This window comes from Bombina bombina, chromosome 2 (assembly GCF_027579735.1).
Source record: "Bombina bombina isolate aBomBom1 chromosome 2, aBomBom1.pri, whole genome shotgun sequence".
NCBI classification, from domain to species: domain Eukaryota; kingdom Metazoa; phylum Chordata; class Amphibia; order Anura; family Bombinatoridae; genus Bombina; species Bombina bombina.
The window spans coordinates 756,933,070-756,959,378 of NC_069500.1; the positions used below are offsets into that span (position 1 = coordinate 756,933,070).

The 26,309-nt window shown below is 41.9% G+C and overlaps 1 protein-coding gene across 1 annotated transcript in view; it reads left to right on the forward strand.

Moving 5' to 3' along the window:
* FCHO1 (FCH and mu domain containing endocytic adaptor 1) overlaps nucleotides 1-26,309 on the forward strand; it is an 802,768-nt gene that overhangs the window by 354,371 nt on the left and 422,088 nt on the right. The window contains exons 14-17 of the mRNA XM_053702869.1: nucleotides 15,310-15,327; nucleotides 24,762-24,819; nucleotides 25,269-25,453; nucleotides 25,645-25,669. Of these exons, the coding sequence (XP_053558844.1) occupies nucleotides 15,310-15,327; nucleotides 24,762-24,819; nucleotides 25,269-25,453; nucleotides 25,645-25,669 (286 nt within the window). The remainder of the gene's footprint in view (nucleotides 1-15,309; nucleotides 15,328-24,761; nucleotides 24,820-25,268; nucleotides 25,454-25,644; nucleotides 25,670-26,309) is intronic.

Below are 26,309 nucleotides of genomic sequence, written 5' to 3' on the forward strand. Positions count from 1 at the left end.
GCTGACCTTTTTGCGGCTAACGCCGGGTTTAAAAAAAACAAACCTGTAATACCAGCGTTGTCTTAAGTAAGCGGTGAAAAAAAGCTGCTCGTTAGCAATGCACCCCTGTTACCGCAAAACTCGTAATCTCGGTGAGACTTTTTGACCCTGAGCCATCATTAGCTAAGGCGGATGCTGTTCAGGAGCCTCCTGTTTCAGATGTGCCGCAGCTTTCTCCTCAAGTGTCCCAATCCTATTTATCTGCACATGCAGTGCCCTGCGTTTCCTCTCATGCTCTGTCTGGAGTTATTTTGCAAGATATTACAGCCCAGGTATCTTCTGCGGTATCTGAGGCGCTGTCTGCTTTTCCCATGCTGTAGGGAAAACGCAAAAGGAAATTTAAAGAAACAGTAAGTAAGGTTTCTGATCCTGAAGTGACTAATTAAAGTATTTCCTCTCAGAAGTCTGAGGATGAAGATTCTTCGGGTGCATCTGAGGGTGAAATTTCGGATTCAGGCAGTATAATTCCTCCTTCTGATGCTGAAGTTGTGTGGAAGGCTTGCTCAACTAAGAATTGGTTTAAACATTTATTTTCTTTTGCAATATGTACCGAGTCCACGGTTTCATCCTTACTTGTGGGATATTATCCTTCCTAACAGGAAGTGGCAAAGAGAGCACCCACAGCAGAGCTGTCTATATAGCTCCCCCCTTAACTCCACTCCCCAGTCATTCTCTTTGCCGGCTCTAAGCAGGAAGGGTAAAGTGAAAGAGGTGATAAACTGTTAGTTTTTATTTTATCTTCAAGCAAGAGTTTATTTTTAAATGGTACCGGTGTGTACTATTTACTCTCAGGCAGGAGATGGATGAAGATTTCTGCCTAGAGGATGATGATCTTAGCATTTGTAACTAAGGTCCACTGCTGTTCGCACAGAAGCTGAGGAGTACAGGAAAACTTCAGTGTGAGGAACGGTTTCTTGCTATACAGCAATGCGGTATGTTCAGTCATTTTTTCTGTAGAGACTGTGATAACTCGGAAAGGCTGACAGTATCCCGGTAAGGGTAAGCAGTAATCCTAGTCTTTGAAGGGGCTTTACTTGCTTGCATTAAGGGCTTAACTTATGGGCACTCAGTTTGAATGATAGATAACCAAACGTTTATGTGTTCTGGGAGTAACTTTTTTTTTATTATTTGAAGGGACATCTATATTGAGGGTACACTTGGCTTTTTTGGGGTTTTGATAACCCACATGACTGGAAAAACTCTTGGTAGATTTTTCTAAGGGCCTTAGCAACATCGAGTGTGGTGGGCGGGGCCTAATTTCGTGCCTTAGTTGCGCAGTTGTTTCATACAGTCAGGCAGCAAGCTACGACACCGGAGGGTCCTGGAGGAGTTCTTGGGCCTAATCGAAGCCTTATCCCCCATTATCTATCCCTAAGGGCAGGTAGGTGCCACAGCAGAGCTGTGGCAAGGTGCTGACAGGGGTTTTTACCGTTTTTTGGCAGTTTGTCAATCCGGTTTGCTTATTTGGGGGTTAAATGTTATATTGCTTGTGGTGCAATTTTACCATAGCTTAGTGTGTCTACTGCAAAAATTTCGGAAATTTTGGAGTAATTTTAAGCAGTTTTGCAGTTTGTGTATGCATTTTTTTCTCTTAAAGGCACAGTACCGTTTTTGAAAATTGTTGTTTTTTCATTAAATAAGGTGTTTTCCAAGCTTGCTTGTCTCATTACTAGCCTGTTCAACTTGTCTGACACTGAGGAAACTCATTGCTCAATTTGTTTAGAAGCCATTGTGGAACCCCCTCTTAGAATGTGTCCCACTTGTAGTGATATGTCTATAAATTGCAAACAGCATATTTTGACTTATAAAAGTTTGGCACTGGATGATTCTCAGACAGAAGGAAATCAGGTTTTGCCATCTAGTTCTCCCCAAGTGTCACAACCAGTAATGCCCGCACAAGCGACGCCAAGTACCTCTAGTGTGTCTAATTCTTTCGCCTTGCAAGATATGGCCTCAGTTATGAATACTACCCTCACAGAGTTTTTATCTAAACTGCCAGGGTTGCAAGGGAAGCGCAGTAGCTCTGGGTTAAGAACAAATGCTGAGCCTTCTGACGCTTTAGTAGCCGTATCCGATATACCCTCACAATGTTCAGAGATTTCTGATTCAGGAAAGATGTTCCCTCAGACAGATTCAGATATGACGGCATTTAAATTTAAGCTGGAACACCTCCGCTTATTGCTCAGGGAGGTTTTAGCAACTCTGGATGATTGTGACCCTATTGTAGTTCCAGAGAAATTGTGTAAAATGGACAAATATTTAGAGGTTCCTGTTTACACTGATGTTTTTCCGGTCCCTAAGAGGATTTTGGACATTGTTAGTAAGGAGTGGGATAGACCAGGTATTCCGTTCGCTCCCCCTCCTGTTTTTAAGAAAATGTTTCCCATATCTGACACCATGCGGGACTCGTGGCAGACGGTCCCTAAGGTGGAGGGAGCTATTTCTACTCTGGCTAAGCGTACAACTATACCTATTGAGGACAGTTGTACTTTCAAAGATCCTATGGTTAAAAAAATTAGAGGGTCTCTTAAAGAAATTTTTTGTTCATCAGGGTTTTCTTCTCCAGCCTATGGCGTGCATTGTTCCTGTAACCACTGCAGCTGCCTTTTGGTTTGAGGCTCTGGAAGAGGCTCTTCAGGTGGAGACCCCATTAGATGATATTCTGGATAGAATTAGGGCACTTAAGCTAGCTAATTCTTTCATTACAGACTCCGCTTTTCATCTGGCTAAATTAGCGGCAAAGAATTCAGGTTTTGCCATTTTAGCGCGTAGAGCGTTATGGCTTAAGTCCTGGTCAGCTGATGTGTCATCAAAATCTAAGCTTTTGACCATCCCTTTCAAAGGTAAGACACTATTCGGGCCTGAATTGAGAGATCATATCAGATATCACTGGAGGGAAGGGTTATGCCCTCCCTCAGGATAAGTCAAATAAGACAAGGACCAAACAAAATAATTTTCGTTCCTTTCAAAACTTTCAAGGTGGTCCTGCTTCCTCTTCCCCTGCTGCAAAGCAAGAGGGGAACTTTGCTCAATCCAGGCCAGTCTGGAGACCTAACCAGGCTTGGAACAAGGGTAAACAGGCCAAGAAGCCTGCTGCTGCCACCAAGACCGCATGAAGGGGTAGCCCCCGATCCTGGACCGGATCTAGTAGGGGGCAGACTCTCTCTCTTTGCTCAGGCCTGGGCAAGAGATGTTCAGGACTCCTGGGCTGTAGAAATCGTAACCCAGGGGTATCTTCTAGATTTCAAAGATTCTCCTCCAAGGAGGAGATTCCATTTTTCTCAATTGTCTGTAAACCAGACAAAAAGAGAGGCATTCTTACGCTGTGTAGAAGACCTTTTTACCATGGGAGTGATCTGCCCAGTTCCGAAAGCAGAACAGGGGCAGGGGTTCTACTCCAATCTGTTTGTGGTTCCCAAAAAAGAGGGAACCTTCAGACCAATTCTAGATCTCAAGATCCTAAACCAATTCCTAAGAGTCCCATCTTTCAAGATGGAGACCATTCGGACTATTTTACCAATGATCCAGGAGGGTCAATATATGACCACCGTGGACTTAAAGGATGCGTATCTACACATTCCTATCCACAAAGATCATCACCAATTCCTCAGGTTTGCCTTTCCGGACAAGCATTACCAGTTTGTGGCTCTTCCCTTTGGGTTGGCCACGGTGCCACGAATCTTCACAAAGGTGCTAGGGTCCCTTCTGGCGGTCCTAAGGCCACGGGACATAGCAGTGGCGCCTTATCTAGACGACATCCTTATTCAAGCGTCAACTTTCCAACTAGCCAAGTCTCACATGGACTTAGTGTTGGCCTTTCTAAAATCTCATGGGTGGAAGGTGAATGTAAAAAAGAGTTCTCTCTGCCCTCTCACAAGAGTTTCATTTCTAGGGATTCTGATAGACTCGGTGGGCATGAAAATATTTCTGACGGAGGTCAGGAAATCAAAGATTTTGACCACCTGCCGAGCTCTTCATTCCATTCCTCGGCCGTCATTGGCTCAGTGTATGGAGGTAATCGGACTAATGGTAGCGGCAATGGACGTAGTTCCATATGCTCGCTTACATCTCCGACCACTGCAACTATCCATGCTCAGACAGTGGAATGGGGATTATGCAGATTTATTTCCTCAGATAAATCTGGATCAAGAGACCAGAGACTCTCTTCTTTGGTGGTTGTCACAGGATCACCTGTCCCGGGGAATGTGTTTCTGCAGGCCAGCGTGGGTTATAGTGACGACAGACGCCAGCCTACTGGGCTGGGGTGCAGTCTGGAATTCCCTGAAAGAACAGGGTTTGCAGACTCAGGCGGAGGCCCTCCTACCGATAAATATTCTGGAATTAAGAGCGATATTCAATGCTCTTCAGACGTGGCCTCAGCTGGCTTCGGCCAGATTTATCAGATTTCAGTCTGACAACATCACGACTGTGGCTTATATCAATCATCATGGAGGAACAAAGATGTGACAAAACCAATCTCGCCACTGTACATTGGAGGGCCTGTTATAGAACATTCTTTGGGCTGGAGGTACATGGGCTTAAGGATACCCAGAGACTGCATGGAAATATGGAATTTTATATGCTGGACACCCCATGTACTTTCATAACTCTGTCTTATGTCTATGTCACCCTGTATCCATAAATACAGGATGGGTACAGGGTGTGAGTGCCCCTTGTGGGAGCAATTGTGACTCTATAAGCCAAGTGGGCATAAAAGACTTTATAGCTAATAAGAACTGTTCCTATATTCTGTAATAAGATGTATTCTATGTATGTTTAAGATCTGATTGTGTCTCAGGAGTCTGTCTAGGTAAACTGATTGGGTTTTGTGTGATTATGTTAACTAGACTGCCCAACATCAGATTGTCTGAGTACTTAATATGTTAATCTGTTTTACCTGTGAATAGACAATTCTTAGAGGTTTGATGCATTGTTCATATGTTTGCTTTACTGTTTAACCAATGCCCTCTGTAACCTGAAGCCAGGGTTATATTCAACCCCCCCATCTGGGGTCAAAACCTGTATAAATACTAGGCATTCAGCCTTTAATAAATATATTCTTTTTTAAACCTGAAATGTGGAGCTTGGTCTCATGTTTGCAGGGAAACTGATCGAGGTTGTGAAGTGCTGATTCTGTATGCAGGACATTGTTCCCTGGTATTAACCCTTGGTATCCTGTTGGTACCGTAACAAAAGATTTCCTAAGCGATGATAGAAGTTTCAAGAATAATCCGATGGGCAGAAGCTCACTCTTGCCATCTGTCAGCGTTCTATATCCCAGGGGTAGAGAACTGGGAGGCAGATTTTCTAAGTCGTCAGACTTTTCATCCGGGGGAGTGGGAACTCCATCCGGAGGTGTTTGCTCAACTGATTCAGCTATGGGGCACACCAGAATTGGATCTGATGGCGTCTCGTCAGAACGGCAAACTTCCTTGTTACGGATCCAGGTCAAGGGATCCTCAGGCAGTACTGATAGATGCTCTAGCAGTACCCTGGTCGTTCAACCTGGCTTATGTGTTTCCACCTTTCCCTCTCCTTCCGCGTCTGATTGACAGAATCAAAGAGGAGAGAGCTTCGGGGATTTTGATAGCGCCTGCGTGGCCACGCAGGACTTGGTATGCAGACCTGGTGGACATGTCATCTCTGCCACTGAGACAGGACCTTTTGATTCAAGGTCCATTCAAGCATCCAAATCTAATTTCTCTGCAACTGACTGCTTGGAGATTGAACGCTTGATTCTATCAAAGCGGGGTTTCTCTGAGTCGGTCATAGATACCTTGATTCAGGCTCGAAAGCCTGTCACCAGGAAAATCTATCATAAGATATGGCGTAAATATCTTTTTTGGTGCGAATCCAAAGGCTACTCATGGAGTAAAATCAGGATTCCTAGTATTTTGTCTTTTGTCCAAGAGGGATTGGAGAAAGGATTGTCAGCTAGTTCCCTAAAAGGACAGATATCTGCTCTGTCTATTCTGTTGCACAAGCGTCTGGCAGATGTCCCAGACGTTCAGGCTTTTTGTCAGGCTTTAGCTAGAATTAAGCCTGCGTTTAAACCTGTTGCTCTGCCATTGAGTCTAAATTTAGTTCTTAAAGTTCTTCAGGGGGTTCCGTTTGAACCCATGCATTCCATAGATATTAAGCTTCTATCTTGGAAAGTTCTGTTCCTAGTTGCTATCTCTTCAGCTCGAAGAGTTTCTGAATTATCTGCATTACAATGTGACTCGCCTTATCTTGTTTTTTATGCTGATAAGGTGGTTTTGCGTACCAAACCTGGATTCCTCCCTAAGGTTGTTACTAACAGGAATATCAATCAGGAAATTGTTGTTCCTTTTCTGTGTCCTAATCCTCCTTCTAAGAAGGAACGTCTGTTGCACAACTTGGACGTAGTTTGTGCTTTGAAGTTTTATTTGCAGGCAACCAAAGATTTTCGTCAAACGTCTTCTTTGTTGTCTATTCTGGAAAGCGTAGGGGTCAAAAGGCTACGGCTACCTCTCTTTCCTTTTGGCTGAAAAGCATCATCCATTTGGCTTATAAGACTGCTGGACAGCAGCCTCCTGAAAGGATTACAGCTCACTCTACTAGAGCGGTAGCTTCCACATGGGCTTTTAAAAATGATGCTTCTGTTGAACAGATTTGTAAGGCTGCGACTTGGTCTTCGCTTCATACCTTTTCCAAATTTTCCAAATTTGATACTTTTGCTTCTTCGGAGGCTATTTTTGGGAGAAAGGTTTTGCAAGCAGTGGTGCCTTCCATTTAGGTTCCTGTCTTGTCCCTCCCTTCATCCGTGTCCTAAAGCTTTGGTATTGGTATCCCACAAGTAAGGATGAAACCGTGGACTCTGTACATCTTGCAAAAGAAAACAAAATTTATGCTTACCTGATAAATTTCTTTCTTTTGCAATGTACCGAGTCCACTGCCCGCCATGTCTATTCAAGACAGATAGTATTTTTTATTGAAAACTTCAGTCACCTCTGCACCTTATAGTTTCTCCTTTTTCTTCCTTGGCCTTCAGTCGAATGACTGGGGGGGTGGAGTTAAGGGGGGAGCTATATAGACAGCTCTGCTGTGGGTGCTCTCTTTGCCACTTCCTGTTAGGAAGGATAATATCCCACAAGTAAGGATGAAACCGTGGACTCGGTACATCGCAAAAGAAAAATTTATCAGGTAAGCATAAATTTTGTTTTTTCTGTACCTCTGATTTTGCAAATGGTATTAAATGTACAGATTGGTTTAAACTTCATGTCTCTAAGGATGTTGCTGTTAAGGCACTGCCACAGCTTTCTCCTTTTATGTCCCAAGCCTATATGGCGTCACATGCAGTGCCCTGTGTTCCTCTCAATCTCCTGGAGGAGTGTATTTGCTTTGCTTATAGAAGTTGCAAGCTCAGGTATCTTCTGCGGTATCTGTGGCTTGGTCTGTTTTCCTTTACTTCAGGGAAAAGGCAAGAGGACATTTTAAGTCTCAGATAAGAGGGTTTGTGCTCCACATGCTGCTACGTGGTTTGTCTTCTTCCAAGTTAGTGAGGAGGATTCGCCGGTAGTTTCTGAGGCTGAAATCTCTGATCTGGACTGTATAATTCCTTCATCTGTTACTGAAGTGGTATCCTTCAGTTTACTTTAAAGCCTCTTATATTTTATAGGAGGTCTTGGCTGACTGGATGACACCGATCCCTATTGTTGTCTTTCCTTTGGAGTTTTGTGAACTTTATCAGTTCTATATTTTTCTTTCTTCTCTGGAAGGGGGTCTAGACGTGCTGTGAGATGTTCACAAGATTGTTATAGAGAATCTGGGGATATTTCTCCCTGTCTCACGTCCTTTTTAGGATTTTCTGTCGCTATCTCTCTTGAAATGCACAGTGTCTTTAGTAGAAGGGAACTTTCTACTTTTAATCAGAGAACTTAGATCTCTGCGGAGATAATCTAGTTTTCTTTCTGACATAGGTAAGAAGCTGGAGGTTTAATTGTTCATTTAGAGCAATGTCTTGTCTTATTAGACTTGCTGTACTAACCGCCAGGCATTGTCGCTGAAATGTATGGTCAGCTGAGAAGCCTACCTGTGGTTTAGTGGTACAGCCTAGGCTTTATAGTTCTGCAGTTGCAGATTCAATTATTTCTGTTTCCTCCAAATACACGCTTCTAGGGTCTCCTTTTAAGGATGAGACTTAGATTGGACTTGAAAAGACATGACCCAAACAAAGTCTTCCTCCCAGGGGCATATTTCTCTTTCTAGAGTATCTGCAATCCAAGTAGGATGAGAGGCATTCCTTGAACTGGATTCAGGGTCTTCATCTCTGGGAGTGACAGTTCCAGTCCCAGTTTGGGAACAGGATATAGGTATTTACCTCATATTTCAGATTCTGTCCTTCAAAGTAGTTTCCTTTCTCCTTTTGGTTCTAGTGGACCTTTTCATAAAGAACTAGGACCTGAGAGATTTAGTGTTTCCTTAATCGGAATCTTCTCTAGTTTTCTTAGTTTGTGCCATCCCAGTCAGACCCTTAGGTCTTGGGATAATGCAAGTGTGTTTTTCTGGACAATTTATAGTTCAGGTATTATCCTGACTTCGAGCTAACTCTCTTTTTAAGAGATCTTGTCCAATCATCTTTTCTGGGAATGGGAAATGAATCTGGAGAAGAGTTCCCTTATTCTATCCACAAGGGTAATTTATTTGGGACTACCGCCACAATACCCTGAATGCACCCGATTTTCATTTGATCGCGGAAGTTATGCAGGGCCAGGTCTGGTCAGTTCCTGGATGGGAGACCGCCTTTGAACACCAGGTGCGGTATGCTTGGATCTTTATTTGATTCTTTATCTAGGAGATGTCTTTCAGAGGTCAGAAAATAAAGGATTTATTCATTTTCCCCACTCTGCAGTCTTCTGTCTTGCCAACAGTAAGTTTTAGTGGCCGGTGGATAGCTTAGCCATCTTGCAACCAGGAGGTTGGGAGTTTGGATTTAGCTGCAGTTGATTTCTCCAACATTGGTGTGTCCGGTCCACGGCGTCATCCATTACTTGTGGGAATATTCTCTTCCCCAACAGGAAATGGCAAAGAGCACAGCAAAAGCTGTCCATATAGCCCCTCCTCAGGCTCCGCCCCCTAGTCATTCTCTTTGCCGCTCTGAACAAGTAGGAGATGGTGAAGAGTATGTGGTGTTTAGTTGTAGTTTTTTATTCTTCTATCAAAAGTTTGTTATTTTGAAATAGTACTGGTTGTGCTATTTACTCTGAAACAGAAAGAGATGAAGAGTTCTGTTTAAAAGAGGAGTATGATTTTAGCAGCAGTAACTAAAATCAATTGCTGTTCCCACGCAGGACTCTTGAGCCCAGAGAACTTCAGTTGGGGGGAACAGTTTGCAGACTTTTCTGCTCAAGGTATGACTAGCCATTTTTCTAACAAGACTGTGTAATGCTGGAAGGCTGTCATTTTCCCTCATGGGGATCGGTAAGCCATTTTCTTAGACTCAAACAGAATAAAGGGCTTATTATGGGCTATTAACTGGTGGACACTCTTAAGGGCTAAATTGATTGCTTATTTAAGTATTATTTACAGTTTGAAGTGGATTTCACACTTTTTATTATTTGGGGAACGTTTTTTAACGCCAGGCACTAGTTAAGACACCTTCCCAGTCAGGAAGGGCCTTTCACTGTAGTAGGCAGAGCCTCATTTTCGCACCATTATTGCGCAGTTTCTTTTGAGTGCAGTGCATACAGCTGCATGTGAGAGGGTCTGGTATCCACTGAAAACGTTCCTGGAAGGCTTGAATTGGTATCGTATACCCCCTGGGATAGGTGAAGTCGCAACAAACGCTGTGGCTGGGACTGTAGTGGGGTTAAAATTGCAAACGGCTCCGGTTTCCGCATTTTAAGGGTTAAAAGCTTGAAAATTGGGGTGCAATACTTTGAATGCATTAAGACACTGTGGTGAAAATTTGGTAAAGATTGGATAATTCCTTCATAGTTTTTCACATATTCAGTAATAAAGTGTGCTCTGTTTAACATTTAAAGAGACAGTAACGGTTTTGTTTAAAAACGTTTTTTGTGCTTTATTAACCAATTTAAGCCTGTCTAACATGTCTGTACCTTCAGATAGATCATGTTCTGTATGTATGGAGGCCAAGGTGGTTCCCCCTTCAAATGTATGTGATAATTGTGCCATGGCGTCCAAACAAAGTAAGGACAGTACTGTCACATTTAGTAAGGTTGCCCAGGATGATTCCTCAAATGAAGGAAGTAGGGATAGTTCTGCATCCTCTCCTTCTGTGTCTATACCAGTTATGCCCGCGCAGGCGACCCCTAGTACTTCTAGCGCGCCAATGCTTGTTACTATGCAACAATTGACGGCAGTAATGGATAACTCCATAGCTAATATTTTATCCAAAATGCCAGCATTTCAGAGAAAGCGTGATTGCTCAGTTTTAAACACTGTAGAGCAGGGGGGCGCTGATGATAATTTATCTGTCATACCCTCACACCAGTCTGAAGTGGCAGTGAGGGAGGGTTTGTCAGATGGAGACATTTCTGATACAGGAAGAATTTCTCAGCAGGCAGAACCTGATGTTGTGACATTTAAATTTAAATTAGAGCATCTCCGCGCATTACTTAAGGAGGTGCTATCTACTCTGGATGATTGTGACAATTTGGTCATCCCAGAAAAATTGTGCAAGATGGACAGATTCCTAGAGGTCCCGGTGCACCCTGATGCCTTTCCGATACCTAAGAGGGTGGCGGACATAGTGAATAAGGAGTGGGAGAAGCCAGGCATACCTTTTGTCCCTCCTCCTATATTTAAGAAATTGTTCCCCATGGTCGACCCCAGAAAGGACACATGGCAAACAGTCCCTAAGGTCGAGGGGGCGGTTTCTACACTAGCCAAACGCACGACTATTCCCATTGAGGACAATTGTGCTTTCAAAGATCCTATGGATAAAAAATTGGAGGGTTTGCTTAAAAAGATTTTTGTACAGCAAGGTTACCTCCTTCAACCAATTTCGTGCATTATTCCTGTCACTACAGCAGCGTGTTTCTGGTTCGAAGAACTGGAAAAGTTGCTCAGTAAGGAGACTCCATATGAGGAGGTCATGGACAGAATTCACGCACTTAAGTTAGCTAATTCCTTTATTTTAGATGCCGCTTTGCAGTTAGCAAGATTAGCGGCGAAAAATTCAGGGTTTGCAATTGTGGCGCGCAGAGCGCTCTGGCTAAAGTCTTGGTCGGCGGATGTATCTTCCAAGACAAAATTGCTTAATATCCCTTTCAAAGGTAAGACCCTTTTTGGGCCAGAATTGAAAGAAATTATTTCAGACATCACTGGGGGAAAGGGCCATGCCCTCCCACAAGATAGGCCTTTCAAGGCTAAGAATAAGTCCAATTTTCGTTCCTTTCGCAATTTCAGGAACGGACCGGCTTCCAACTCTGCAGCCTCTAGACAAGAGGGTAATGCTTCCCAGACTAAACCAGCTTAGAAACCAATGCAAGGCTGGAACAAGGGTAAACAGGCCAAGAAGCCTGCTGCTGCTACCAAGACAGCATGAAGGGGTAGCCCCCGATCCGGGACCGGATCTAGTAGGGGGCAGACTCTCTCTCTTTGCTCAGGCTTGGGCAAGAGATGTTCCGGATCCCTGGGCACTAGAAATAGTCTCTCAGGGTTATCTTCTAGAATTCAAGGAACTGCCCCCAAGGGGAAGGTTCCACATGTCTTGCTTGTCTTCAGAACAAATAAAGAGACAGGCATTCTTACATTGTGTAGAAGACCTGTTAAAGATGGGAGTGATACACTTAGTTCCAACTGTGGAACAAGGTCAGGGGTTTTACTCAAACCTGTTTGTAGTTCCCAAAAAAGAGGGAACTTTCAGACCAATTCTGGATTTAAAAATTCTAAACAAATTTCTCAGAGTTCCATCGTTCAAAATGGAAACCATTCGAACAATTTTACCTACAATCCAGGAGGGTCAATATATGACTACCGTGGATTTAAAGGATGCGTACCTACATATTCCTATCCACAAAGATCATCATCAGTTCCTAAGTTTCGCCTTTCTGGACAAACATTACCAGTTCGTGGCTCTTCCATTCGGTTTAGCCACTGCTCCCAGAATTTTCACAAAGGTGCTAGGGTCCCTTCTAGCGGTTCTAAGACCAAGGGGCATTGCAGTGGCACCTTATCTAGACGACATTCTAATTCAAGCGTCGTCTCTTTCCAAGGCAAAGGCTCATACAGACATTGTTCTAGCCTTTCTCAGATCTCACGGGTGGAAGGTGAACGTAGAAAAGAGTTCCCTGTCTCCGTCAACAAGAGTTCCCTTTTTGGGAACAATAATAGATTCTTTAGAAATGAAGATCTTCCTGACAGAGGTCAGAAAGTCAAAGCTTCTAAACGCTTGTCAAGTTCTTCACTCTATTCTGCAGCCTTCCATAGCTCAGTGCATGGAAGTAGCAGGATTGATGGTTGCAGCAATGGACATAGTTCCTTTTGCTCGAATTCATCTAAGACCATTACAACTGTGCATGCTCAATCAGTGGAATGGGGACTATGCAGACTTGTCTCCCCAGATTCAAGTAGACCAGGTAACCAGAGACTCACTCCGTTGGTGGTTGACTCAGGATCACCTGTCTCAGGGAATGAGTTTCCGCAGACCAGAGTGGGTCATTGTCACGACCGACGCCAGTCTATTAGGCTGGGGCGCGGTCTGGGACTCCCTGAAAGCTCAGGGTCTATGGTCTCGGGAAGAGTCTCTTCTCCCGATAAACATCCTGGAACTGAGAGCGATATTCAATGCGCTCCGGGCTTGGCCTCAACTAGCGAAGGCCGGATTCATAAGATTCCAGTCGGACAACATGACGACTGTAGCTTACATCAACCATCAAGGAGGAACAAAGAGTTCCTTGGCGATAAGAGAGGTATCCAAGATCATCAAATGGGCGGAGGATCACTCCTGCCACCTATCTGCAATTCACATCCCAGGAGTAGACAACTGGGAGGCGGATTATTTGAGTCATCAGACTTTCCATCCGGGGAGGTCTTTGCCCAGTTAACCCAATTATGGGGCATTCCAGACATGGATCTGATGGCGTCCCTTCAGAACTTCAAGGTTCCTTGCTACGGGTCCAGATCCAGGGATCCCAAGGCGACTCTAGTGGATGCATTAGTGGCGCCTTGGTCGTTCAACCTAGCTTATGTGTTTCCACCGTTTCCTCTCCTTCCCAGGCTCGTAGCCAGGATCAAACAGGAGAAGGCCTCGGTGATTCTAGCTCCTGCGTGGCCACGCAGGACTTGGTATGCAGACCTGGTGAATATGTCATCGGCTCCACCATGGAAGCTACCTTTGAGACAGGATCTTCTAGTACAAGGTCCATTCGAACATCCAAATCTAGTTTCTCTGCAGCTGACTGCTTGGAAATTGAACGCTTGATTTTATCCAAGCGTGGATTTTCAAATTCAGTGATTGATACTCTGGTCCAAGCCAGAAAACCTGTGACTAGAAAGATTTACCATAAAATATGGAAAAAATATATCTGTTGGTGTGAATCCAAGGGATTCTCCTGGAGTAAAATTTAAATTCCTAAGATTCTTTCCTTTCTCCAAGAGGGTTTGGATAAAGGGTGGTCAGCGAGTTCTCTAAAGGGACAGATTTCTGCTTTATCTGTCTTGTTACACAAACGACTGGCAGCAGTGCCAGATGTACAAGCTTTTGTACAGGCTTTGGTCAGAATCAAGCCTGTCTACAGACCCATGACTCCTCCTTGGAGTCTAAATTTAGTTCTTTCAGTTCTTCAAGGGGTTCCGTTTGAACCTTTACATTCCGTAGATATCAAGTTACTATCTTGGAAAGTTCTGTTTTTGGTTGCTATTTCTTCTGCTAGAAGAGTTTCCGAATTATCTGCTTTGCAGTGTGATCCACCCTATCTGGTGTTCCATTCAGATAAGGTTGTTTCCAACAAGAATATTAACCAGGAAATAGTTGTTCCTTCTCTGTGTCCAAAACCAGTTTCAAAGAAGGAACGTTTGTTACACAATTTAGATGTAGTCCGTGCTTTAAAGTTCTATTTAGAAGCAACAAAGGATTTTAGACAAACCTCATCTTTGTTTGTCGTTTACTCTGGTAAGAGGAGAGGACAAAAAGCTACTGCTACCTCTCTTTCTGGCTGAAAAGCATCATCCGATTGGCTTATGAGACTGCCGGACGGCAGCCTCCTGAACGAATCACAGCTCACTCTACTAGGGCTGTGGCTTCCACATGGGCCTTCAAGAACGAGGCTTCTGTTGATCAGATATGTAAGGCAGCGACTTGGTCTTCTCTGCACACTTTTGCCAAATTCTACAAATTTGATACTTATGCTTCTTCGGAGGCTATTTTTGGGAGAGAGGTTTTGCAAGCCGTGGTGCCTTCCGTTTAGGTAACCTGATTTGCGCCCTCCCTTCATCCGTGTCCTGAAGCTTTGGTATTGGTTCCCACAAGTAATGGATGACGCTGTGGACCGGACACACCAATGTTGGAGAAAACAGAATTTATGCTTACCTGATAAATTACTTTCTCCAACGGTGTGTCCGGTCCACGGCCCGCCCTGGTTTTTTAATCAGGTTTGAACAATTTTTTTTCTCTATACACTACAGTCACCACGGCACCCTATAGTTTCTCCTTTTTTTCTCCTAACTGTCGGTCGAATGACTGGGGGGCGGAGCCTGAGGAGGGGCTATATGGACAGCTTTTGCTGTGCTCTTTGCCATTTCCTGTTGGGGAAGAGAATATTCCCACAAGTAATGGATGACGCCGTGGACCGGACACACCATTGGAGAAAGTAATTTATCAGGTAAGCATAAATTCTGTTTTTTCTTCACTTTTCTGTGACCCTGTGTATGGAGGGAATTGGTCTGATGGTATTCCATGGACATCATTCCTTTTGCTATTTTCCATGACATGGAGAACTTTCGGATCTGTCTTAAAGGATAGATTTAGATCAGATGACAAGAGACTTTCTTCCATTTTTTTTCTTCAGGAGTATCTACCTCCGGACGCCTGTTTCTTGAGATATTCCTGGGTGATGTGAACACGGATGCCAACCTGCTGGGCTGGTAAGCTGTCTGGGTCTTTAAGGATTTTGGACTCGGAAGTGTCTGCTCTCCTCTTTAAACATCTTGTAGTTGAGATCAATTCACAATGCTCTGATGACTTGACCTCAGTCATCCCTATCTTGGTTCCAGTCAAACAATATGACGTCTAGGGTTTATATCAACCATTAGGGAGGAACTAGGGGTTCCTTAGCCATATAAGAGGGTGACTTGGATTGTTCAGTGGGAGGAAGCTCACATTTGCTGTCGGTCATCCACTTTCCAGGGGTGGACAATTGGGAGTCAGACTTCTAAACAGACTGATAATTCATCCCAGGGAGTGAGGATTTCCATCCGGAAGTGTTCTCTAGGTAGACCCTCACATGGGGGGTTTCAGGAGTTGGCTTCTGTGGGCATTTCGACAGAACGCCAAGTTTCGAAGGTACAGTTTATGGTCATGTGATCCGCAGACCGCCCTGATAGATGTCCTGATGTTTTTCTTAGATTTCAGTCTTGCATACCTTTTTTTTCCTCTGTTTGTTCTTTTTCCACGAGTCATTACTCATATTTTCAGTTGAGAGTGGCAGAGATTTTATTAACCCCTGTGTGGCCTTGCAGGATCTGGTATGCCGACCTAGTGGAAATATCATCTCTCCACCTTGGAGACTACCTCTGAGGAAGAACTTCTAAATCTTGGTCTTTTCCTTCATCTAAATCTCTGAAGCTGACTGCTTGAAGATTGGACGCTTAGTTTTGTCTAAGCGGGGGGTTTTCTGAATTTTTATCCTTTCTCCAGGGTGGTCTGGAGAAGGGTTTGTCAGTCAGTACCCTGAAGGGTCATTTTTCTGCATTGTGTTTTTTGCTCCAGAAGCATCTGGTGGACGTGCCAGACGTGCAATCTTTTTGTCAGGCACTGGTCTACATCAGGCCTGTGTTTAAGTAAGTTGCTCCCCCTTAGGGTTTTGCCCTTGTTCTTAAAGTTTTGCAGTAGGCTTTGTTTGAGCCTTTACTTTCCATAGATATTAAGTTGTTATTTTGGAAGGTTTTGTTTCTCATTGCTATCTTTTCTGCTTGGAGAGTCTTGGAGCTTTTCAGTGTGATTCGCCTTATCTTATCTTTCATGCAGTTAAGGCGGTTATTCGTACTAGTTAGGTTTTCTTCCTAAGTGGTTTCAGATTGATATATTAATAAGAAAATTGTTGTTCCTTCTCTGTATTCTTATCTATCTTCTCATAAGGAACATTTGTTGCACAACTTTGATGTTTTGCATGCTTTTATTTTCTATCTACAGGCGACTAGGGATTGTCGCCAGTTTGCTGTTTGTTTCTCTGGGAAACATAAAGGTCAGAGAGCTTCAGCTACTTCTTTCTCTTTGGTTGTGTAGTATAATGCATTTGGTTTATGAGACTGCTGGACAGCAGCCTCCTGAGAGAATTTCAGCTCATTTCACTAGGGCTGTCCCTTCTTGGGCTTTCAAAAAGAAAGTTTCTGAAGAACAGATTTGCAAGGCTGCAACTTGGTCCTCTCTGCATACTTTTTCCAAAGTTAATATTTTTGTCTTGGTTGGGGCTTCTTTTGGGAGAAAGGTTCTTCATGCAGTGGTGCTTCTGTTTAGGTTACCTGTCTTGTCCCTCCCTAATCATCTGTGTCCTCTAGCTTGAGTATTCGTTCCCACTAGCAATTGATGATTTCGTGGACTCACTATTTCTTAGGAAAGAAAACATAATTTATGCTTACCTGATAAATTTCTTTCTTTCTGGATATGGTGAGTCCACGGCCCACCCTTTATTTTAAGACAGTTATATTTAACTACAACCTCAGGCACCTCTTCACCTTTGTGTTCTTTTTCCATTTTCCCTTTGGCTAAATGACTGGAGGTTATGGGTAAGGGAAGTGACATATATAGCAGCTTTGCTGTGGTGTTCTTTGCCGCCTCCTGCTGGCCAGGAGTGATATTCCCACTAGTAATTGATGATTCCGTGGACTCACCATATCCGGAAATAAATAAATTTATCAGGTAAGTATAAATTATGTTTTTTTTACTAAACCTCAGGCACCTCTACACCTTTGTGTTATTCCTTTTTCCATTTCCCTTCGGTCGAATGACTGGGGATTATGGGTAGGGGAGTGATACTTAACAGCTTTGTTGTGGTGCTCTTTGTCGCATCCTGCTGGCCAGGAGAGATATTCCCACTAGTAATTGATGACGTCGTGGACTCACCATATCCAGAAAGAAATTTATCAGGTAAGCATAAATATTGTTATTCAGAGACATTAAAAACTTAACTTTTTTTTTTATCTGCAGCTAATTTGCAATGCAATTTTCAGCTGCTGCAATATATAGTTTAAAACCTATTCATGGTCTGGATATTCAGCTTCTGTCTTGAAAGATTTTATTTCTTAACTATTTTTTCATCTAGGAGAGTATGAGAACTCTGTTCTTTTGTGTGTCTCCTTATCTTACCTTTAATCAGGATAAGACATTTCTTAGAATGCATTACAGCTTCTTGCCTAAAGTAGTTTCGTCAGACAACATAAATCAGGAGATAGTTGTTCCTCCTTTGTGTCCAACTCCTAAAAATTCAAATTAGCATCTTAATCTTGATGTGGTGCAGGCTCTAAAATTTAATTTAGACAGTTTTCTTCTTTCTTTGTACAGTTTTTAAAAATGAAGTGGACACAGTGGAAGTGGCAACTATGTGGTCTACTTTACACACATTTACAAAGTTGTATCACTTTAATGTATTTGTTTCTTCTGAGGCTATATTTTGCAGAAAAGTTCTCCATTGGCATTCCTGCCTTAACTTCATGTGATACCCTTTCATGGTGATCTCATGGACTCCATTAGAGTCTATTAAGTATTAGATTCCCATGTGATGGCTCATGGACTCTCACCATCTTATGAAAAAAACTAAATTTATGCTTACCTAATAAATTAATTTCTTTCATTGTGGTGAGAATCCACTAGACATGCCGTTTTTTTATTTGACGGAAGTTTTACTTTGCATTTTGTTTACCCTACTTTTTGATCTCTCCCCCCCCCCATTTATGTTTTTTTTTTTTTTTTTTTTCTTTCTTGGCCATATGTTTGACTGAGGTGTGCAGGAAAGTGGGACGGATTAAAAGCTTTTGGTATGTTGGATATTTTTTACCTCCTCCTAATGGACTGTAGTTGAATCGCACATAGTGGTTTATGGATTCTCACCACCACAAAATAAATGAATTTATCAAATAAGCATATATTTTGTCTTATGCTCATATCCCCGTCAAGAGTCCTAACGCATTTAAAAGTCAGTAGTTAAGAGTTTAATGGTACAACGCCGGAACATAAAACTCTTAACTAAAGTGCTAAAAAGAACACTAACACCCATAAACTACCTATTAACCCCTAAACCGAGGCCCTCCCGCATCGCAAACACTAATACATTTTTTAACCCCTAATCTGCTGCGCCGGACATCGCCACAACTATAATAAACATATTAACCCCTAAACCGCCGCACTCCCACCTCGCAAACATTAGTTAAAAATTATTAACCCCTAATCTGCCGTCCCTAACATCGCCGCCAGCTACCTACATTTATTAACCCCTAATCTGCCGCCCCAACGTCGCTTCCACTATATTAAATTTATTAACCCTAAACCTAAGTCTAACCCTAACAGCCCCTAACTTAAATATAATTTAAATACATCTAAATAAAAATTACTATAATTAACTAAATCATTCATATTTAAAACTAAATACTTACCTATAAAATAAACCCTAAGCTAGCTACAATATAACTAATAATTACATTGTAGCTATCTTAGGGTTTATTTTTATTTTACAGGCAAGTTTGTATTTATTTTAACTAGGTAGAATAGTTACTAAATAGTTATTAACTATTTAATAACTACCTAGCTAAAATAAATACAAAAGTACCTGTAAAATAAAACCTAACCTAAGTTACAATAACACCTAACACTACACTATAATTAAATCAATTGACTAAATCAAATACAATTACCTAAATTAAATTAGCTAAAGTACAAAAAAACAAACGCTAAAGTACAGAAAAGAATAAATTACAGATATTTAAACTACACCTACTCTAATAGCCCTATCAAAATTAAAAAAGCCCCCCCAAAATAAAAAAAAACCTAGCCTAAACTAAACTACCAATAGCACTTAAAAGGGCCTTTTGTGGGGCATTGTCCCAAAGAAATCAGCTCTTTTTCCTGTAAAAAAAAAATACAAACAACCCCCCAACAGTAAAACCCACCACTCACACAACCAACCCCCCAAATAAAATACTATCTAAAAAAACCTAAGCTCCTCATTGCCCTGAAAAGGGCATTTATATGGGCATTGCCCTTAAAAGGGCAGTTAGCTCTTTTGCGGCCCAAACCATAATCTAAAAAATAAAACCCACCCAATACACCCTTAAAAAAAAACCTAACACTAACCCCCTGAAGATCGACTTACAGTTCTGAAGACCCGACATCCATCCTCAAGGAAGCGGCAGAAGTCTTCATCCAACCGGGCCGAAGTCCTCAACGAAGCCGGGAGAAGTCTTCATCCAAGCCGGGCGAAGTGGTCCTCCAGACGGACAGAAGTCTTCATCCATCCGACGCGGAGCGGCTCCATCTTGAAGACATACGGCGCGGAGCATCCTCTTCAAACGACGGCTTCTTACTGAATGACGGTTCCTTTGAGTGACGTCATCCAAGATGGCGTCCCTTAAATTCCGATTGGCTGATAAAATTCTATCAGCCAATCGGAATCAAGGTAGAAAAAATCCAATTGGCTGATGCAATCAGCCAATAGGATTGAGCTCGCATTCTATTGGCTGTTCCAATCAGCCAATAGAATGCAAGCTCAATCCTATTGGCTGATTGCATCAGCCAATAGGATTTTTTCTACCTTGAATTCTATCAGCCAATCGGAATCTAAGGGATGCCATCTTGGATGACGTCACTTAAAGGAACCGTCATTCAGTAAGAAGCCGTCGTTTGAAGAGGATGCTCCACGCCTTAAATGTCTTGAAGATGGAGCCGCTCCGCATCGGATGGATGAAGATGTAAGATGCCGTCTGGATGAAGACTTCTGCCCGTCTGGAGGACCACTTTGCCCGGCTTGGATGAAGACTTCTCCTGGCTTCGTTGAGGACTTCAGCCCGGTTGGATGAAGACTTCTGCCGCTTCCTTGAGGATTGATGTCGGGTCTTCAGAACTGTAAGTCGATCTTCAGGGAGTTAGTGTTGGTTTTTTTTAAGGGTGTATTGGGTGGGTTTTATTTTTTAGATTAGGGGTTTCAGGGCAATGGGGAGCTTAGTTTTTTTTAGATAGTATTTTATTTGGGGGGTTGGTTGTGTGGGTGGTGGGTTTTACTGTTGGGGGGTTGTTTATATTTTTTTTACAGGTAAGAGCTGATTACTTTGGGGCAATGCCCAGCAAAAGGCCCTTTTAAGGGCTATTTGTAATTTAGTTTAGGCTAGGTTTTTTTTTTTTATTTTGATAGGGCTATTGGATTAGGTGTAATTAGTTTAAATATCTGTAATTTGTTTATTTTCTGTAATTTAGTGGGGTTTTTCTTTTGTACTTTAGCTAATTTAATTAAATTTAGGTAATTGTATTTAATTTATTTAATTATAGTGTAGTGTTAGGTGTTATTGTAACTTAGGCTAGGTTTTATTTTACAGGTACTTTTGTATTTATTTTAGCTAGGTAGTTATTAAATAGTTAATAACTATTTAATAATTATTCTACTTTGTTAAAGTAAATACAAACTTGCCTGTAAAATAAAAATAAACCCTTAGCTAGCTACAATGTAACTATTAGTTATATTGTAGCTAGTTTAGGGTTTATTTTATAGGTAAGTATTTAGTTTTAAATAGGAATAATTTAGTTAATTATAGTAATTTTATTTAGATGTATTTAAATTATATTTAAGTTAGGTGGTGTTAGGGTTAGACTTAGGTTTAGGGGTTAATACATTTAGTATAGTTGCGGCAACGTTGGGGGCGGCAGATTAGGGGTTAATAAATGTAGGTAGGTTGCGGTGACATTGGGGGCGACAGATTAGGGGTTAATAAATATAATGTAGGTGTCGGCGATGTTGGGGGCAGCAGATTAGGGGTTCATAACTAATGTAGGTGGCGGCGGTGTCCGGAGCGGCATATTAGGGGTTAAAAAATATAATGCAGGTGTCGGGGGCGGCAGATTAGGGTTTAATAAGTTTAAGATTAGGGGTGTTTAGACTCGGGGTTCATGTTAGGGTATTAGGTGTAGACATAAATTTTCTTTCCCCATAGGAATCAATGGGGCTGCGTTACTGAGTTTTACGCTCCTTTTTTGCAGGTCTTAGACTTTTTCTCAGCCGGCTCTCCATGTTGATTCCTATGGGGAAATCGTGCACGAGCACGTACGACCAGCTCACCGCTGACTTAAGCAGCGCTGGTATTGGAGTGCGGTAAGGAGCAAAATTTTGCTCAACGCTCACTTCTTGCCTTTTAACGCCAGGTTTGTAAAAACCCGTAATACCAGCGCTGTAGGTAAGTGAGCGGTGAGACAAAACTGCTCGTTAGCACCTCACAGCTCAAAACAAAAAACATAATCTAGCCGTTTCTTTTTCTATTGGTTATTGGTACTGAAGAATACAGACCGGTCACAATACATATCTGATAATACTTTAATAGAAAAATATTAAAAGTGAAACTGTAGTCCATTACTGGTATAACTAGAAATAACTCTGTAATAACGACTGCAAGGCACATTGATGTTAATTTAAAAAAAGGTTTCCCGCTGAATTTCCTGTGAACACATTTGAAGACTGCTTTGTTGTCATTTGACCCACACTAATAACATCAAATGCAGGTTATGCTTTAAACTTTACAAACCTACACTCCTGTTATTAACTCAATTCATCATCTTGGACAGGTGAGATCACAAGATAACACTGGTCTTTCTGTGGAACACCTGACAACTGTGGAATACAGATTAGTCGGCTAATTTGTTGTTTTTTTCCCCCCTCCTGATTCAATCTATGGATACAGTCATACAGTGAAATCTACAGGGAGTGCAGAATTATTAGGCAAATGAGTATTTTGACCACATCATCCTCTTTATACATGTTGTCTTACTCCAAGCTGTATAGGCTTGAAAGCCTACTACCAATTAAGCATATTAGGTGATGTGCATCTCTGTAATGAGAAGGGGTGTGGTCTAATGACATCAACACCCTATATCAGGTGTGCATAATTATTAGGCAACTTTCTTTCCTTTGGCAAAATGGGTCAAAAGAAGGACTTGACAGGCTCAGAAAATTCAAAAATAGTGAGATATCTTGTAGAGGGTTGCAGCACTCTTAAAATTGCAAAGCTTCTGAAGCGTGATCATCGAACAATCAAGCGTTTCATTCAAAATAGTCAACAGGGTCACAAGAAGCGTGTGGAAAAACCAAGGCGCAAAATAACTGCCCATGAACTGAGAAAAGTCAAGCGTGCAGCTGCCAAGATGCCACTTGCCACCAGTTTGGCCATATTTCAGAGCTGCAACATCACTGGAGTGCCCAAAAGCACAAGGTGTGCAATACTCAGAGACATGGCCAAGGTAAGAAAGGCTGAAAGACGACCACCACTGAACAAGACACACAAGCTGAAACGTCAAGACTGGGCCAAGAAATATCTCGACTGATTTTTCTAAGGTTTTATGGACTGATGAAATGAGAGTGAGTCTTGATGGGCCAGATGGATGGGCCCGTGGCTGGATTGGTAAAGGGCAGAGAGCTCCAGTCCGACTCAGATGCCAGCAAGGTGGAGGTGGAGTACTGGTTTGGGCTGGTATCATCAAAGATGAGCTTGTGGGGCCTTTTCGGGTTGAGGATGGAGTCAAGCTCAACTCCCAGTCCTACTGCCAGTTTCTGGAAGACACCTTCTTCAAGCAGTGGTACAGGAAGAAGTCTGCATCCTTCAAGAAAAACATGATTTTCATGCAGGACAATGCTCCATCACACGTGTCCAAGTACTCCACAGCGTGGCTGGCAAGAAAGGGTATAAAAGAAGAAAATCTAATGACATGGCCTCCTTGTTCACCTGATCTGAACCCCATTGAGAACCTGTGGTCCATCATCAAATGTGAGATTTACAAGGAGGGAAAACAGTACACCTCTCTGAACAGTGTCTGGGAGGCTGTGGTTGCTGCTGCACACAATGTTGATGGTGAACAGATCAAAACACTGATAGAATCCATGGATGGCAGGCTTTTGAGTGTCCTTGCAAAGAAAGGTGGCTATATTGGTCACTGATTTGTTTTTGAATGACAGAAATGCATATTTGTGAATGTTGAGATGTTATTTTGGTTTCACTGGTAAAAATAAATAATTGAAATGGGTATATATTTGTTCTTTGTTAAGTTACCTAATAATTATGCACAGTAATAGTCACCTGCACACACAGATATCCCCCTAAAATAGCTATAACTAAAAAAAAACTAAAAACTACTTCCAAAACTATTCAGCTTTGATATTAATGAGTTTTTTGGGTTCATTGAGAAACATGGTTGTTGTTCAATAATAAAATGAATCCTCAAAAATACAACTTGCCTAATAATTCTGCACTCCCTGTATATGGATCTACCACATGATTATATGAACAGGATACATTTTGGAGTTTGTTTCATATACTTAATTTTATCCTATCCTATCCTAATTTGCTTTTCATTTTCCCATAGGTGTAAAGCGTACTTGGTCCAAACCTTTTCGGATTCGAGGTCTTAGCAGGAGAGAGAAAGAGATTCAGTCTGTGTAAGTCAAACCTGCCCTTTTCATAAACACTAAGGGCTAGATTACAAGTGGCGCACTAATTTATTGCGTGCCCGCAAACGGGCAAATTAGTTCGTTTGCGGGCACGCGATAAATAATCAGCCATTAAAAGTGGCTGGTTATTGCTACCGCAAGCTTGCAGTAGCAATTAGCGCTTATAAAATTAACCAGAGTTTAGATCTGTGGTTAATTTTATAAATATGCCCCTAAAATTACAGTGGTGAGTATTTTATTAGAAAATAAAAATTGCAGAATTTTTATTTTTTATTAAAATAACTGGACCAGGCAGTTTTTGCGGGCTAAAGTTTGCAGCTGTGGGGTGTTAGAAAAAAAAACGGCACTGAAAAGTGCCTTTGCATTGTGGTCTATGGGAGCTGTGTGTTACCAGTAAATGTATATGCTTATATACATACATATATATTTATGTGTTAATATGTGTATACATATATATTTACAATTTGCTGCCAACTGCCCCCTTCGCTGCGCTTTGGTTCTGTGCCATGTATGACGGCATAAGGGCGAGGCTCCCATTGGAGCCTATGGACGCACGCTCTCGTGAGCACGTTCGCATTGCTGTCAACTTGTAATACCAGCGCACATTAGCGTGCACTGGTATTACTCAGTGGAGCACAAATATCGCTTTAACAAAAGCGATATTTAGCGATCCACTTGTAGTCTGTCCCTAAATTGCATTTAAGCATAACTGCTTCATCCACTGCATAAAATTGATAGTCCATTTCTTTATTTCCTGATAGGGAATCCACAGAACCAGACGGTGGGGTAAGAATTTCTATATCCATATATTTACTTATTTAAACCTAGGCAGTTCATGCCAATCAATTAAAACCAACTTTGTAAACCTTTTTTTTTTTATTTTAGGACATTCCAGATGTAGATGAAGAAGGTTTTACTATTCGTCCAGAAGATAATTTAAGCCGTATCCTTGTGTTTTTTTTTGGGTGGGAAGTAACATTTTAAATTTACAGATAATAAGCTCATAAACATTGCTTTTCAATTTGTCTGAGGCTTGTTCCCCCTTGTTAACCTGATGGTTCAATCATATTTGAGCTTAGTGTGGTCTGGGGCCCGCAAAGTACTGCTGATCCAAACAGCAGCTCTAGTTATACAGCCGGGTCGTGCGATTAGTGTTGCTGATAGGGCCGTGCCAGTTTGTTTAGGACCAGGCGGGGCTTCTATTATGTTTAACCCTTTTGCTGTCTTTAAATATCGCATGTACAGTCATGTAGATTTTTCTGATTTATTTCTAAGTAGTAAACTCTGATTTTCAAGTTATCTCCCATACTACTTTGGCCCTGTTTAATGTATACTTTGCTTAAGTATAGCATTAGCATGTGAAGTGCTGGTTTTTCCTTAACATTTAAACAGGGGACCCCACTGTTCACTGCTGCTCCTCTAGTGATTCAGATTTTGATGATGATGATGAAGAACCACGTCGATTTAGGATTCAGATTAAACCACAGCAAAGTGGCGAGAGTGATGGAGATCAAGAAGCAGAAATGAAGAGGTTGCGGGAGACTGTAGGGTGCCTGATACAACCACCTGCAGCAGTGGTAAATTTAAAGGAAGAGGGAGCTTCAAACCTGCCCTTTTAGTTTAAAAATAAAAAGTGTAAAAGACACAATACATTTTGGTTTTGTAGCAGCTGTTGTGAGAATTAACCCCTTTAGTAGTATTTATTGGTACTATCCAGCTTGTAGGAATATGGTACCTACACTAATTTCTTGCTTTTCTTGATTTGCAGTTATCTATGAGACGCCAGAACACACGTAAGTAACAATTTAGCATTCCTTACTGATGACAATAGGATATGCTTGATTGTTTTTCACTATCAATGTGTCACAATTTTTACTTGGAATGCCTGAAGAAGGGGTTAATCACCCTGAAATATAACAAAGGCTTTTTTCACAAGATTAACGTCTCCCCTTATTAGCTTTTGGGATTGGCAATATTTAGAGAGAGAGCTATACATTGTCCATTGCTTTCAAGAATGTTGCCTCCCTGTATATCTACTACTATTCTTCTTTCTTCTACTTTTTTTTTTTTCTTTTTTCTCTCCTTTTTTTTTTTTTTTCTATTACGCCTTTATTGTTCCTTCTACTACTTTGCAAAATATACTTATATGCGCACAGTAAATTTTACTTTCCTTCTTAATACAGGGAGAGTCCACAGCTGCATTCATTACTTGTGGGAATACTGAACCTGGCCACCAGGAGGAGGCAAAGATACCTCAGCCAAAGGCTTAAATACCTCCCCCACTCCCCTCATCCCCCTCTCATTCTTTGGCTTTCGTCACTGAAGGTTGGCAGAGAAGTGTCAGAAGATTTTGGAGTAGTACCCTTTGAGATGGGACTGGAGTTTTAAGTAGTCTTGTTAGCCTCTCAGTAAGAGCATTGATGAAAGTTTGAG